Source organism: Pan troglodytes, chromosome 1, assembly GCF_028858775.2.
Source record: "Pan troglodytes isolate AG18354 chromosome 1, NHGRI_mPanTro3-v2.0_pri, whole genome shotgun sequence".
NCBI classification, from domain to species: domain Eukaryota; kingdom Metazoa; phylum Chordata; class Mammalia; order Primates; family Hominidae; genus Pan; species Pan troglodytes.
The window spans coordinates 27,379,103-27,394,621 of NC_072398.2; the positions used below are offsets into that span (position 1 = coordinate 27,379,103).

The 15,519-nt window shown below is 45.2% G+C and overlaps 1 protein-coding gene across 2 annotated transcripts in view; it reads left to right on the forward strand.

The window, feature by feature from the left end:
• Positions 1-3,793: 3,793 nt before the first annotated feature.
• The window catches only part of DUSP10 (dual specificity phosphatase 10), a 41,721-nt gene continuing 29,995 nt past the window's right edge, over positions 3,794-15,519 (forward strand). The window contains exons 1-3 of one of the 2 annotated variants that reach the window (XM_009441523.5): positions 4,677-4,990; positions 5,666-6,007; positions 7,184-8,037. In XM_009441523.5, the coding sequence (XP_009439798.1) occupies positions 7,227-8,037 (811 nt within the window). In that variant the 5' untranslated portion in view covers positions 4,677-4,990; positions 5,666-6,007; positions 7,184-7,226. Of the gene's footprint in view, positions 4,991-5,665; positions 6,008-7,183; positions 8,038-15,519 lie in introns of both variants that reach the window. The other variant, XM_001173001.7, reaches the window with a different exon arrangement.

The following is a 15,519-nucleotide window of genomic DNA, read 5'->3' on the forward strand; positions in this document are numbered from 1 at the left end:
TGTGTATTTTAATCTTATGGCACATCTTAATTCAGACTAGCCACACTTCGAGTGGCCGACACATGTGTCAAATGACCACCACACTGGAAAATACAGATATAGAGCCTTAAATGGCTCAGAGCCTTTTCCTGAGTCACAAGCACACCTGCCCATGAATTTTGTAGGAAAGAACTGCAGGCCTCTTGTGTCCAAACTCATAGATAGTGGGACAAGCACATGGCCCTGCCTCTGTTTCCATCATTACAGTAGCCACTGTCTTAGTCCAGTTGTGCTGCTATAACAAAATACCTGAGACTGGGGAAGTTGTAAGGAACAGAAATTTATTGTTCACATGAGTTCTGGAGGCTGGGAAGTCCAAGATCAAGGTGACATCTGCAGGTTCACTGCCTGGTGAGGGTCCAATCTCTGATTTCAAGATAGCACCTTGTTGCTGTGTCCCCACAGGGGAATGGAAGAAAACTAACTCACTCCCTGAAGCCCTTTTGTAATGGCCCTAATCCCTTCCATGAGGCCTCTGCCCTCATGACTTAACCACCTCCAAAAGGCCTCATCTCTTAATAGTGTCACACTGGCGATTAAGTTTCAACATGTATTTTGGGGGAACATTCAAACCATAGCAGCTCCTTCCTTCAGGGAATGCTTCTTATCAGCCCTTCCCTAGGCCTGGAGAGTGTTGCTGGATGTTTTGCCAGGCTGGTCTCAATGACCTCAAACACTTACCATGCCACTTTCCTATTCCTCAGCTTATTCCCCACTCCTTCTGGTATAATATCATCTTTATCCTGGATTATTTTTAAGTTTTCTCCAAGCCATTCTCTGCCTTAATTCCAATACCTCCAGAAATCTACCTTGACCTTGAGGATTATTTTGAAGGCCCCACCTTCTGCCATTACCCCACACACTTAACCATTTAAGTGCACAAAAAAGAAGTAATTTAATTAATACATTTGCTAAATACTATCCATATTATATCTTATATGTTGGCCTAAGTTATTGTCATCTTTTGACTTTAATACATAGCACTTTGGCTGAAACAGTCAATATTTTTCTTATGATGTTTGTGGGAACAAAGATATGCTCAATACAATCATGTTGCAACATCCAGACTGAATGAAGATGCTTCACTCTTTCTTTGGGACTGAAACTAACATTAAGGCTCTGCTGCTGGTTATTGATATACAGATCAGATTTGTAGACATTGGCTGACTAGCATTACGAATTTAAGTCTCAGGGCATTATATTTCAGTGTAGTATTTTCACATTTATCACTCAAAAACAGGAACAAAATCACGTCTTGTCCAAAAGATGTTCTGAAGAGTAGTGAATGGAAAAAAATTCCATCTATAATCTGATTTTTTTCACCAGTCTTTTGACTTGAATATAAACTTAGAGATGCCTAACTTAAAAAATAACTACAACTTTGCTTATATTCATAATCTGGTAATTATTCCACGTTTCAGGCTTGATACATGATAAGGAATTTTGCCATCTTTCCCAATGTTTCAGCCTGGATGGCTTAGATTCTTAGTCAACTAAATTATAATAACCTACTACTTTGAAACTATAATAAAACAATCATCTCATTACAAGAGTTACATTTCTTCTTGAAATTACTTTTCCTTTTTGGGCCTTGTGGGAAAAGCTGTTAAGAACTCTTCTGCAATTGTATAAATCTATACTTTGGGCTTAGATATTGAGGCATTAGAAATGAATTCATCATTTATAGATCATATATACCTTTAAAGTTAGGCACCTTATTTCCTAAAGCAAGTAAATTAATTTTTTTTTTCCACTGAATGCCTTTTATCAGCAGGGGATCTTTTTCCCCCCTGAGCGCTTGAATGAGTTCCCTTTTTCTTCTGAGTTGGGGTATTACCATTCTATGGATAAATGAAGACAGAGACTGGATGAACAGATATAACAGATAGAGTCAGAATCAGAACTTAGAACTCTCAAACTCTGAGTTAATGAAAAATTTTCCCAGAATTGCCTATGTTTAGGGAAAGGTAAGCTTTCAGCCTTCCAGCTCCAGATAGATCAAGGGTAGAACCTCTGGGAAGTTCTTTTCTGATTTGTATAGAAATTACCCAGAACCCAAGTTTCCTGACCATAACCTGTTGATCTTCAAACATTTAAGAACAAATTGGTGTGCCCTAAGCACTCTGCTATTATCAGGAGGGTGAATTGACGTGTGTGTTGGTGTGTGGATGGAGAGAGGTGTAAACCAAAAATAAAATTCTAAGCCCCCCCCTGCCCCACCCCCCGCCCACCCCGCCTTCCCAGGCAACCCTCTGAACGGACTAATTTGTCAACCAGGGCTCTTGTAAAATTTATCCTGAAACACTGGTTCAGGCCATGAAGGGAAGTGAGGGTGGGACGTGCCCCATTCATTATATATCAACCAACGGACTAATTTCTCAACCCAGGCTCCTGTAAAATTTATCCTGAAAGACTGGTTCAGGCCATGAGGGGAAGTGAGGGTGGGATGAGCCCTATTATATATCAACATGGAGTTCAAGTCTGATAAGAAACATTTTACAACCTATTCTCTCTGAACCTGCTGCCTGGAGACTTCATCTGCATAATAAAACTTTGGTCCCCACAAGCTCTTATCTTAACCCATACATTCCTTTCTTTGATCTCAGGTCTTTAGACAAACTCAACCAATTGTCAACCAGAAAATGTTTAAATTTACCTATAGCCTGAAAGCCCACCCACTCCTTAGAGTTGTCCAGCCTTTATGGACCAAACCAATGTATTTCTTAAATGTATTTGATTGATGTCTCATGTCTCCCTAAAATGTATAAAACCAAGCTGGACCCCAACCACCTTGGGCACGTGCTCAGGACCTCCTGAGGGCTGTGTCACAGGCCGTGGTCACTCATATTTGGCTCAGAATAAATCTCTTCAAATATTTTACAGAGATTGACTATTTTCGTCAACAGACGTTACACAAAATCCTCTCCTATGTAAGACTATCGGATGTGTACGTGATGCCCGTCGTAACACTGGTGTGAAAAGCTGGACTGGGGGTTATGTGCCTGCATGTAAGTGCAGGTGCCCAAGGGGATTTCTCTTCACAGCTCATTGAGCATAGCTGACTTGCTAGCTATGGTCTGACACCTCCTGATTTCAGATCTGCCCTGAAAACAACTATGTGAATATGCCCCTGCTACTCAGTATACTACTAGGCTTGGAGTCTGAAGTAGACCTCCAAACCCCATCCAATCAGGTAAGGGAGAAAAACGATAGCCCAACATTCCCTAGTGCTCATAATGTATTATTCCATTATTTCACTTTTTATCCCTTCTCTCACAGATAAGAAAAGAAAAAGCTCTACTTCTTTAGGATTCTTGGACGTAGACTCTCCACAGTTCATCTGGGGTTGTTCATCTCCACTTCTTTTTGTATCCCAGGGCAACTTTCCTGCAGTTTCCCTAATGAGAATATTTTCCGGACTAGGCATGGGGCGGCTTGCCCCGCCCCCTACTCTTCTTCCGGGACGGGAGCGGCGGCCAGCTACCTGGGGCCGGCCAAAGTCAGGGGAGCGGGAAGAGGCGGCGTCACCTCCTCCACGCTCCTCCGGCCCCATTCAATCTAGCAATTTGCACTCGGCTCTGGCTCTTTTCCGCCAGCTGCGGCTGTTCCAGAAGCGTCGGGCTGCCGGTCCTGGCCTCGGCAGGGGCCGTGCAGGACCGAGGGGTGGCGGCCGAGGCATGTGGGGCGGGTGGGTTGCGCGCTGCTGGCACGGCGCGGGGACCCAGCGCGCCAGGCAGGAAAGGGGGGCGGCGGCGGGCGGGGACCCAGCCCCGGAGGGGCAGCGGGCGCGTAGCGGGCCCCAGGACGCCCGGTCAGGGGATTGGCCTCTGCACCGCTGCTCAGGGCGCGTCCCTTGCCGCCTCTGGCGTCGACTCAAGCCTCCTCCTCCGAGCAGCCCTCAGTGGCGCCGCCTTAGTGCTCTGGGTCGAGCCCCGGGAGGGTTAGCCTGGGGACGGCAGGGGCGTGACCGGGGCGCGGAAGTAGGTGAGCAGCAGGGCGGCGCGCGGCGGTCAGGCCGGGACAGCCAGAGGGGCAGCGACATCTGCGGGCGGGCGGGAGGCGGACGCTTCCCGGGCGGAGCAGGGCCCTCCGGAGGACGCAGGCCGCGTCGAGGCTGAAGGGCCTCCCTGTCCGGGACGGTCAGCTGCCAAGTTCGGGCCCTTAGCGCGTGGCCCCGGGCCGCGGCTCGGAGCGGAAACGTCGCCCCTGGCTGCACGCTCATGCTGGTCCTAGCGCAGAAAACCCGGCGAGGTCCGCGAATTTTGGCTTAGCGTTTGTCAAGTCACCTCGAGCAACTCGGAGAGAACCCGGCTTTCCCACTAGGGACGGTGATCGCAGTCTCTTTCCTTTAGAAAGTTACTCCGATACTTTTGATCATCTGTCCATAGTAAGGAGGAAAAATAGCGTGGTTTGTCCCCGGGTGAGGGAGTGTTGGAGGATCCCGTCCAGTGGGAAGAGCCAGTTTTAGCGGAGCAGCGCGTCCAGCCCGCTGACGCTTCAGCCTGGTAAAGGGTTAACTGCATCCTGCCGGTTCGGTTTACATGTAAATAGAGAGCAGCTGCTCCGCGCGGCCCCGGCTGGCTCTTTTAAGTTTTTGATTGGTTGCCAATGACATCACCGCCCGTGTTTTAACACCGAGGACCCAGAGCAGCTTCGGATAAACCCTCCTTAAAGAGATGAGGCCACGCCTTCTTACCCGCCCCCTAGGCTGCCCATTGGTCGCGGGGCTCTGTGAGGTAGCGGTCGGCTTTCTCCGGATTCTTATTGGTCCAACCCGCCGTCGGTCGGCGGCGAGTCCGCCCCCTCAGAACCTTACATTTACAGTGTAGCAAAAGAGAAAGTAACTATGTTGCTGCTGGAGATCAATGAAGCCGAGTGAATGGGGGCTGAATGTGCGAGTCCATAGCTGAAGAGGAGCGCCAGATGGTGGAGGAATACACTTATTTATGAAGTAAGTGGAAGTCACCGCGACTACTCCTGAGAGCCCGGGACTGGAGGTGGAGGATTGTAAGGCGGTGCTTGTGTGAGTGTGAGTGTGTGTGTTTGTGTGTGTGTATCTGTGTGTGTGAGAGAGAGAGACAGAGACAGAGAGATAGAGATGCGATGCTGACGGAGGAGCTACAGCAGGTAGGGTTATAAGGTTCCGGCCGTTGGCTCCTGCTACCCTGTGCGTTTACTCCCTGCAGTCTACTTGGATTTGAGGCGAAGAAAAAATGAGGTTTGTTGGGATGCTTTGCGGCAGTTTTAAATGCTCGGGGCTCATTAGTGCGCTGTGTGCCGAGGAGTGAAGCGGGGGGCGGGGGGATGTTAAGTGCTCCAGGAATGGGGAAGAAGCATTCTCTAACCACTTAATTTTCTCTCCAGCTCTTGCTTAGTGGTGGAAGGGAGAGGGGATAGCTCAGTATTTCTCTGGGAGATTTTCTGGGCCAGACTGGATGGTTTCACGGGCAGTATGTACGCCCGACCCTCTGCTGCAGGGATGCAGGTCTCTCTATACGCTCCGTGTGTGTGTGTGTGAGCCTTGAACTCTGTGTGGAGGTGGGGGTCCCAGCGCGTGTCTCTGTGAACACGCTTATGCGTCCCTCTCAAAAGAAATGGTATGTTGATCCTGGACGTGTCCTACCAGGTAACACAATAGCAAAGACTTTCACCGCTTGATCCAACCGGGAAACAGTTATAGCTTCTGGAATAGTACTCGCTCTTCAGAAAAAATACTACGCAAGGGAAGGGGGGTTGACTCCTTCGCTCCCATCCAAAGGTGGGTGAGAGAAACCCGAGTCGTTGGAGATCTGCCGACGTGATGGGTGCGTGCCCCGTGTGCGCGCGTGAGTGTGGATTCCGCCTGTGACACTTTGGTTCTGTGTCAGAGAATGGTGACGGTCGTGTGTAGACGGATGAGAATGGTGACGGTCGTGTGTAGACGGATGATAGATGGCATTTTTCCTGATAGCTCTTAAAGTTCGTTTAGGTGAGCGTCTCTTGGCGTGGGGTTTGGCGTCTTTGCTATGTTCATGTCTAATAGAAGAAGAAGAGTTAGCAAGCCTGAGTTGTAGAGTGCCCCTGTGCCTACAGGAGGAAGGAGCTGTCTTTTTGCAGACACTCTGAAATGAGAGATAGATCCGGTGGGCAACAATTCACTGTCCCTTTCAACGAGTACAGGCTAATTGGGAAGTCCTCTTTACGGAATCAGTACTCTTGAAGGGGGGATATCTGCATGGGATTGAAACCTTATACAACGTGGCTGCCTCCCATTGAGAGAAGCTCTAGGATGCACAATCTGTGCCAGCCAGGGAGATGAAGAGGGGAGGAGAACCCAAGTTGTCCTTTCCAGGCAGGAATGAGGGTGGGGGCAGGTGAGAGAGCAAAGGGTGATGGATTTGCCGGGGTTGGGGTTTCCAGGTTTCCAGATCTGGCTCCATGGCTTGAGATTTCGTTTTAGGACACCAGTTAGTAGTGAAAAGGGGAAATGCAGATTAATTTATAAGAGGCTAAAATACAACATGTGAGGTTTTAATATGACTATGTTGTGCTTTTCAAAGGACCCCAATAGAGAATGGAAGGCAAGAATAGCTCCAAGTTAAAGAGATTCACTTAACGGGATTTGCAGAAAGTTGACATCCACCCTGATGTATATTTAGCTGCTGTACCTTTCTGTGAACCATGCCAGTGCTCTTGGTTACCCCTTTGCCTTTGCAGCGAGTGAGGGAATTAAATGGCAAGCATGCAAGGGTGGACAGATGGGTCTTTCTCAGATGTTTGCAGTGTACTTCTGCCCCAGAGCTGAGGTTCAGAATAGATGCCTCTTAAGAGCCTCCCTTCTGTCTTCAGCTTTTCTAATTATTTGTGCTTATACCTTCTCTACAGCTGAACTTTTATGTAGGTCCAGGAAAGGTTGTTCATTAACATTTACAACATTACATCCAAATTTAACCTTAGACTTAGCAACCAAATTGATTGGAGCCCTCAGGTTTGCATCCTCTTTGAATACATAAAAATGAATTTCAAGTTTTGATAATGGTATGATAAAGGGCAATTAGGACGACTTTGCTCAGAGGGATGCAAAGGTCTTTCCCAGGGATTGGATGAGACTGCCTTTTGTGTCACGTGACTTTATTCTTTCTTTCCCCCTTCCCCTTCTTTACAGACTGTCTTGAGTTCTTCTTGAATTGCCAGTTTTCAGCCTCCTCATGCCTCCGTCTCCTTTAGACGACAGGGTAGTAGTGGCACTATCTAGGCCCGTCCGACCTCAGGATCTCAACCTTTGTTTAGACTCTAGCTACCTTGGCTCTGCCACCCCAGGCAGTAACAGCCACCCTCCTGTCATCGCCACCACCGTTGTGTCCCTCAAGGCTGCGAATCTGACGTATATGCCCTCATCCAGCGGCTCTGCCCGCTCGCTGAATTGTGGATGCAGCAGTGCCAGCTGCTGCACTGTGGCAACCTACGACAAGGACAATCAGGCCCAAACCCAAGCCATTGCCGCTGGCACCACCACCACTGCCATCGGAACCTCTACCACCTGCCCTGCTAACCAGATGGTCAACAATAATGAGAATACAGGCTCTCTAAGTCCATCAAGTGGGGTGGGCAGCCCTGTGTCAGGGACCCCCAAGCAGCTAGCCAGCATCAAAATAATCTACCCCAATGACTTGGCAAAGAAGATGACCAAATGCAGCAAGAGTCACCTGCCGAGTCAGGGCCCTGTCATCATTGACTGCAGGCCCTTCATGGAGTACAACAAGAGTCACATCCAAGGAGCTGTCCACATTAACTGTGCCGATAAGATCAGCCGGCGGAGACTGCAGCAGGGCAAGATCACTGTCCTAGACTTGATTTCCTGTAGGGAAGGCAAGGACTCTTTCAAGAGGATCTTTTCCAAAGAAATTATAGTTTATGATGAGAATACCAATGAGCCAAGCCGAGTGATGCCCTCCCAGCCACTTCACATAGTCCTCGAGTCCCTGAAGAGAGAAGGCAAAGAACCTCTGGTGTTGAAAGGTAATGCCCCTGCTCCCTTCCCAAGCACGGTCCTGATTAGCCAGGTTCACTTTGGGTTTTCTCGTAGAAGTGACAGCATTCTCCTTACCCTGGCTACCAAAGACCAAAATAGACTTTATTCTTGTCTTCCCTTCTATGCTCTTTATTGTTTTGGTTTAGTAAGAAAAACCCAGCAGCACTGAACTGGAAGCCAGAAGATCTGGGTTCTACCCTTCATTCGGGTTCTAATTTGCATTGTGCAAGTCATTTCACCTCTCTGGGACTGTTTTCTCATCTTTCTAAAAAGGGGCTTTATACACACCAGATGGTATCTCAAGTCATGCCTGGTCTGCTAGCTCTATTCCAATCAATCACTAGTTGGAAAGTTATTGTCTGTCAGACTTAACCAATGTTGATGGAACAGAGGAAGGAGCAACTATGGTGAACTACAAGTAAACCTACAGGTACCAGTTCTTATTGTGGGAAATTCTTTCTCTTTCTCACCTTTCTGACCAGCTTGACTTTTATGTGGTTTATAAAGTGACCTTGAAGAAGGGCAGAGCTTCTTATTCTAAGGCTCCATATAAAGTATAAGTTCACCAATTACATCCATTCCTCTGCCAAGGCTCCAAGGGAACAGAGACGTTTTTATGAAACACTCCCCAACCCATTGTTTTTTCTGGCCTCACCTGACAACGGTTGGCATCATGGCTCCTCCCAAGATGGAGTAATGGGTCACTTGCCCCAGTATACTGAATGCAGAATAACTGAGATTAGCGGAACTGAGCTCTGGCAGAAGGAAATATTCACCCACTCTTCTCGGAGCACCTTCCATACCGTGTTGCCTAACCTTTCCAAGTAGCCTGCATCCTGTGCCCAGCCTAGTTGCACCTCTTTGCCCTCAGATACTGACTTTTGGGGCACTGTACATCACTCTCATTCGGCATCTTTTACCTGGTGGTGGTAGTGAGAGATAGTCGTCTTCTCTCTTCTCTCCTCTTGTGTTTTGAGCCAAGGTACACAGTTTCTGGGTCACATCTCCAACCAGTCTCCTAAAGTGTGTTGACCAAAGGTGTTGCTGAGTTTGAACACATTGCATATTTAAATTGCAATAGGACATGTGGGTGAGCAAGTTAGTTATTTTGTCTCTATGGGACAGCTTTGCCATTCTCCTTCTTGTCTTCCCAGTGAGGCATTCTGCCTTTTGTTAAGCAGTGTTCTGGGAATTATAGTTCTGAATTCCACTGACACAATCTCCTCTTCCCACCCTCCGCTGTCCTCAAACTTGCCCTCATGGGGCTACACTACCACAAAGGCACATCTCTCCTTAGGGCTGGTGGGCTTTGCTGGGAAGGAGAACATGAAAGAATTGTATGTAGAGAGTTCCAGAAGCTTCTAGGCATTTCCTTGTGGTGGTGGTTGTGGTGGGTTTTCTTGAGGTCACAAATATGTTCAGATTTCTTCCATATAGCTCTGTATTTTATTGTTTCTGTATTCTTGTATGGTTGACTTTGAGTGATTCCCAGGATATTTACCCTGCTATTGTCTTACCATAATCTTGATGTGTCTAGCCTCTTACAAATGAGAAAATCCTACCGAGGAATTTCCCATTTGTAATAGTTTGTCTTGGGGAGCAAAGAGGAGGATAGCCAATGATCATGATGATCTCCTCTTTTCTCACGCAGAGCAGGTGTTCATGATAAAAAGCAAGTCTTTTGTGTCTTCATGATCTGAAGAGAGGAAACAACACGGATCAAGATGATCCTAGACCTCCTAAACATGGGGATGATTACAAGGAGTTGCAGACCCTACTTTCTATTTTGCAGTGGGTGGAGTTGTGGATAGGGGTGACCCATCAGTCATTGAGAAATGAATCTCCTGGGTGCTACTTGTGAAAGTGAGGTTCCTCTCTCCCTTTCCTGTGGATGCAGCTGAGATTCTGGACAGCCTAGACTTGTTCCTCAGTGTCAGAGTAAGATTGCCTCAATGGGGCGGGGCAGGACACACTGCTGACCTCACCACTGGGCGCCCTGGGCAGCCACTGCGAGGCCTCATCATTTTCGAGTTGGTGAGACACCGCGGCAGTCGACTTGGAAGATGCTCTGGTGGTAGAGGTTAGATTATTTGTAGTTTTGGGGGCCTTTTCTTCAAATATCTGGGAATTTCATTGAAAATATATAGTTCAGGAGTGAAGGGGTCTATATTCTGCTTTATAATTATCATTATCATTTTGGTATCTTTTGGGAGAATGGCCTAAAATTGGGACCAAGATGGAAAAGAAGGGAAAGGAATGGGTCAATATTAGAATGCCCTTCATTATCCTTTCAACTTGGTAAACCAGAGATTAATACCATAGCACCATTGTGGTGAAAGACGGGGTGGGCATTCCCCAAAGGCATGACCAGCAGACTTCTCTCAGATTCTTGAGTGGGTCAAGCAGACCATTCTGGTCTGGCTTCTCCTCTCAGATTTATTTGAGTAATCCCCTCCCTTGGTGATAAGATTGTGTTTCAGCAAGAGTGGTAGTGGTACCATTTCGGAAGGAGTAATTTTTGCAGGGAAGTTGGTGGGAGGGGGGCATAGTTAGAACATAAGGAGGAAACTTCTAAAGGCTTGTTAGTTTATTTTCAGAGATTTCAGTACAATCTTGGGTAATTTATGGCTGGCCCATCTGATGCTCTGGTTTATGTTTGTAAACACTGGTTGCTACCCTCCCTGTCCAAGATCCTTGTCCCCCTGTCTCCATGCCATACTCTCCATTTTTGGTGCTGTCTGTCAAGTAGAGCGGCTGCTAACTTGCCATTTTAGTAATGCTGTGTCAGGTTGGGAAGAAACCGATCAGAGGCATGGCAGCCCCTGGGATTAAGTTACTGTTCTAATTTACAGTGCCCTCCCTGTTGTGACCTATGCTAGAATCTATGTTTTAGTCTCATCTTCTGAAGAATAAATGGCATCAGACCTGTGCTTCTCTTCAACCTGGTGAAAATGATCCAAATGAATAAATATTTAGGGATTTGTGAGGTCTTTGAAAGAATTATATTTTTTTACTCAAAGCTGATTTTTAATCAACTAAAACTTGCTTTCTAGTCAAACTGAGTAAGAAAGCTGAACAATTCTAGACCATCCATAACGAGAGCTACCGTTTTTGCTGTAAAGTTTTTCAGGCTCCCTTTCTTTTCAGTAAAGCTGGGTCCAGGGAAATAATTTGTCATTTACTTAGGTAGGAAGAAATAGTCTACTGCCCCTTTTTCTTAAAGACAGTATATGCCTTCAAAAATGTTATTATAAACATTTTCAAGCATATAGAAAAGCAGAAAAGTGTGTAATGAACATCCATACACCTATCAACCAGATTAAACAATTATATTTTTCCTATTTGCTTTCTCTTTTCTGTTGAAATATTTAAAAATATAATATAGATAACATTTTAATGTATTTAAGTATGTTTAATGTGTAACTTAATGTTTCAAATTCAATAAAGCTGGAAATATTGTATAGTATACTATGAACATTTTCACTCATAAACACTTGAGTGTCATGTACCCATTTTTAAGTGCTTTTCAACTTCGAATCCCTCTGTGACTGACTGGCAGTCAGGTCTACAGAGGAGCTTCCCTCCCTGGGAGTAGGAGGGCTCCAGGTGCCTCCTTGGGGTCTGTGTGTCCCCTTTCCTCCCTGGTATGTCAGAGCCCATGCCTGTACTTGCTCTATGCTGTTGTAAAACAAAGAATGACCAACTGCTACAATCTTTATAGGACTGCTCTGTACCAAAGGCCTTTACTGGGGGAATGCGAGAAGAAGAGGGAAATGGTTTAAAAGGATGATCCATGGGGAGGATTTGATCATGCAGGCCGTTAGGCCTTTATACTATAAAACTTCATCACTCCTTAGAATTGAGCACCATACATTGCACACTTTTCCCTAGTTGAAAAGAATTCTGAAATATACTCTTATTGGCAATGTAGAGTTCTATGACAAAGTGGATGGCTAGGCTCAGAAATCAGAGACCTGTGAAAAATATTCTGTTCCTGCCCTTTTTTGGGGGGTGGGGTGGGGAAGGGAATAAAAGTCTCCCCTTTTCTCTCAGAGATGTTATGAGGATTTTAAAAAATACCTGAAATAAAGACATATCTACATTCATAAACGTGCTGTTGTTATTCTGAGCCTCTGGTTAACATCCAAGGCTAAAATGTCAAACATTAGCCTTGTAGCAAATGATGGAGAAATCAAGGCAGAACTTTGGATCTAGTCAGCCTGAATGCTAGCCTTGGCTCCCCTCTAACTAGGTATGTGCCCTTGGGGAAGGAACTGAATCCTTCAGTTCCTTAGTTACCTCATTAACCAAAAGAGGATATAACAATAGCTATCTCAAAGTGTTAGTTTCTGAAATAAATGAATTAATGTGTGTAAAGTGTTCAGAACTTTACACACATACATGGTAAGCACTCCATAAATACGGTAGAATGTTTTTATTGATATTGATTGAAAGGAAATGATAGTGCCAGTACAAAGGCAAATTTTGTTCCTAAGGAGTACAAATAACAAGCTAGGTATAGTGGAGTGTGTGTGTTGCTATGGCCTAAAAATAACTTGGTGACTGTTAACTAATTTAAGTAGCATAGAGTTGGAGTGCCAAGTAATTGCAAAAACATATTGGGCCAGGAGGCTGGAGTAATTTGGGTATATCCAGAATTATTTGTTTTAGGGAAATTTGTAAAAACATGATAATAATTCTGTCCAAATAATGTCCCATAACAAAAGCATAAAACTTTTTAGCTTTGCTTTTTGTTGCCTCTCATCATCTCATCAGGAGGATTTATTTTTGGAATAAGGATTGTGGACTGACTGTAAAAGGGTAGATGGAAGGAGGGGGGCGCCGGTTCCTGAGCCTAGGGTTGTGTTGAGTTAGAATGTGAAGGAAAAAGGAGGGAAGGAGTTGAATGGCCTGCTCCTGTCTTTCAGGAAGTCCTGAAACTTCTTTCTGAACTGCTGCACAGTTAGTTGGCTGTCCTCTCTCTGAGCTTTTGGGTACACTCTCCTGCTTCCTAATTTAAGTGTAGGTGAACAGATAATAGAAATGAACTCTCTCTCCCAGCCATGTTCTTGCTTCATCTGTTCCTCATTCACGATGTGCTCAGCAGGGTGAAATTTTGCTCACTTACACCTGGGTTCAAATCTAGGCATTTCCATTGACCAACTGTATGCCTTTAGGCAAATCAGGGGATCTCTCAGAGGCCAGGTTTTCTTCGTTGTAAAACAGGGACAGCTACAGCATCCTAGGTTGAAACAAGGTGATGCAAAGTACCTGGCATTTGATGGCTGTCAATAAATCAAGCCTCTGGACCCTGCTCCCCTACTCTAATGCCCTAATGTAAGAACCTCTTACATTGCAGGGGCAGGGGTATTGGGGAGGATGGGCAAGTCATTCTAAGCACAGTACTGTGGGAGCCTGTTAAGTATGAATACTCTTGCCCTTACCAATTCAGAACAGTTAATTAACTTAATCATCCAGCTTGTCATGGACAAGTTCAAGAAACTCCTCTCCTGGCAATAGGAGACATGATTTCACATTAGAAAAGCAAAGCAGGGGAAGGAAACTGAATAGGTAAAGCACTTTGCCTATTTCTGTTTTCAAAACATGTGTGTATAGGAGAAAGGAGAAGGGAGAATGGTGAATATGTACACTTTTCTACTTGGTCCTTTGGGCAAACCCATCTGAAAGTCTGACAAAATTACAGGAGCAGAAAAACTTTCCATCACATACTCCTGGTGCATACACCCTCAGGGACTAAGTGGGAGCTTTTGACCAGTAGCAAAAATCTAGTTCCTTAAACCCTGCATTATCAGAAGCCAGAACCTCCAAGCCCCAGCATTGCTGAAGAGCAGTTTGGGCATGAATGTGTGATATATCGGAGTGCTTAGGCAGTTTAATCCAAGTTGGTTGAAAAAGATAGACTGCATATTAAGGAGAGAAATTCTAGTTCCAGGAGAGGTCATCTCACCTTTTTGGAACTAAAGAATCCCAGCTTTGAGAAGAGCAAGGAACTTTAGAGGGCCCCTAATCCAGTAGTTTTCACTGCAGGCTGTTCATTGGTATCACCTGAAGGTGATTTATAACCTATGATGCCCAGTTCGTGTGTCCAGAAAGCCTGATTAAATTGGTCTGGGGTGCCTGCACATCAAGATTTTTTTAAAGCTCCCAAAGTGATTCTAACAGGCAGCAAAGTTTGAGAACCATTGATCTAGTCCAGTATTCTCATTATCCCACTACAGGAATGGGGCTTGTCCAAGGTCACATGCATGATTAATTTTAGAGATTTAGTCCTTAATGTTAAAGTAGGTCTTGCCAGGTTCAACAGATTCAATAGATATCAACAGACTGAGGTATTCGTATGTATCATTATTTAATAACAACAGAATCTAATATATAGCATAAAATATAAGATTTTTTGAGTACTGATGCCTTTTTTCTTGAATTTTGAGATTTCAGTTCAGAACTAAAAAGACCAAAGTCTGAGGACTTTCAAAACCAGCAGTTCATCGTCTATATATTTACCTGGATATTAGAATATGGACCAAATATTAATGTTGATTTAATCTCTTCATCTGGGGAACCTAGTGGTTTAAGCTGTTAACCTAGTGGTTTCAGCTGTTAACAGCTATCAAAACAGGTATCAAAGAAGCCCAACCATCTTAGGCTTCTAGGGACTTTTTGGTAGGTGGTCTCCACAGCTGTACAAACTTGTAGGCAGAGGAGATTCATTTGTTTGTTCAATAAATATTGTTGAATGCCTTTGGTGTGCTAGGCACTAATCTGCAGGCTGGGCAATCTGCATCACAATGCTTATCATTCAAATGCAAGAAAGACAACATATATGGATGGGACCAGTCTTCCAGATCCTTTCCATCTTGGAAATTGTGTTCGTGTTTCTATTCTTCATCTTCTTCTGCCACACAATCTTATTTAGGGAGTGTTTCATCTTCACGAAATTTTGTTCTCCTGTGAAGCACATGTTTGTACTTTTTTTTTCTTTTTCTTTTTTAAGAAACAGCCAGCCGGGTGTGGTGGCTCATGCCTGTAATCCCAGCACTTTGGGAGGCCGAGGCAGATGGATCATGAGGTCAAGAGATTGAGACCATCCTGGCCAACATGGTGAAACCCCATCTCTACTAAAAATAACAAAAATTAGCTGGGCATGGTGGTGCACACCTGTAGTCCCAGCTACTCGGGAGGCTGAGGCAGGAGAATTGCTTGAACCCGGGAGGCGGAGGTTGGAGTGAGCCGAGATCCCGCCACTGCACTCCAGCCTGGTGACAGTGAGACTCTGTCTCAAAAAAGAAAAAAAAAAAAAAAAAAAAAAATAGCCTAGCCTTTGCTAAATATGTCATGGGCCAATAGGATTTCTTTCCAATGTCTTGATCTGAAAACAAATGATTCATTGGTTTTTAATGAAAAAATAAATATATAAGCCCTCTGTGCCTCAAAAGCTCAGGGCTGACAAG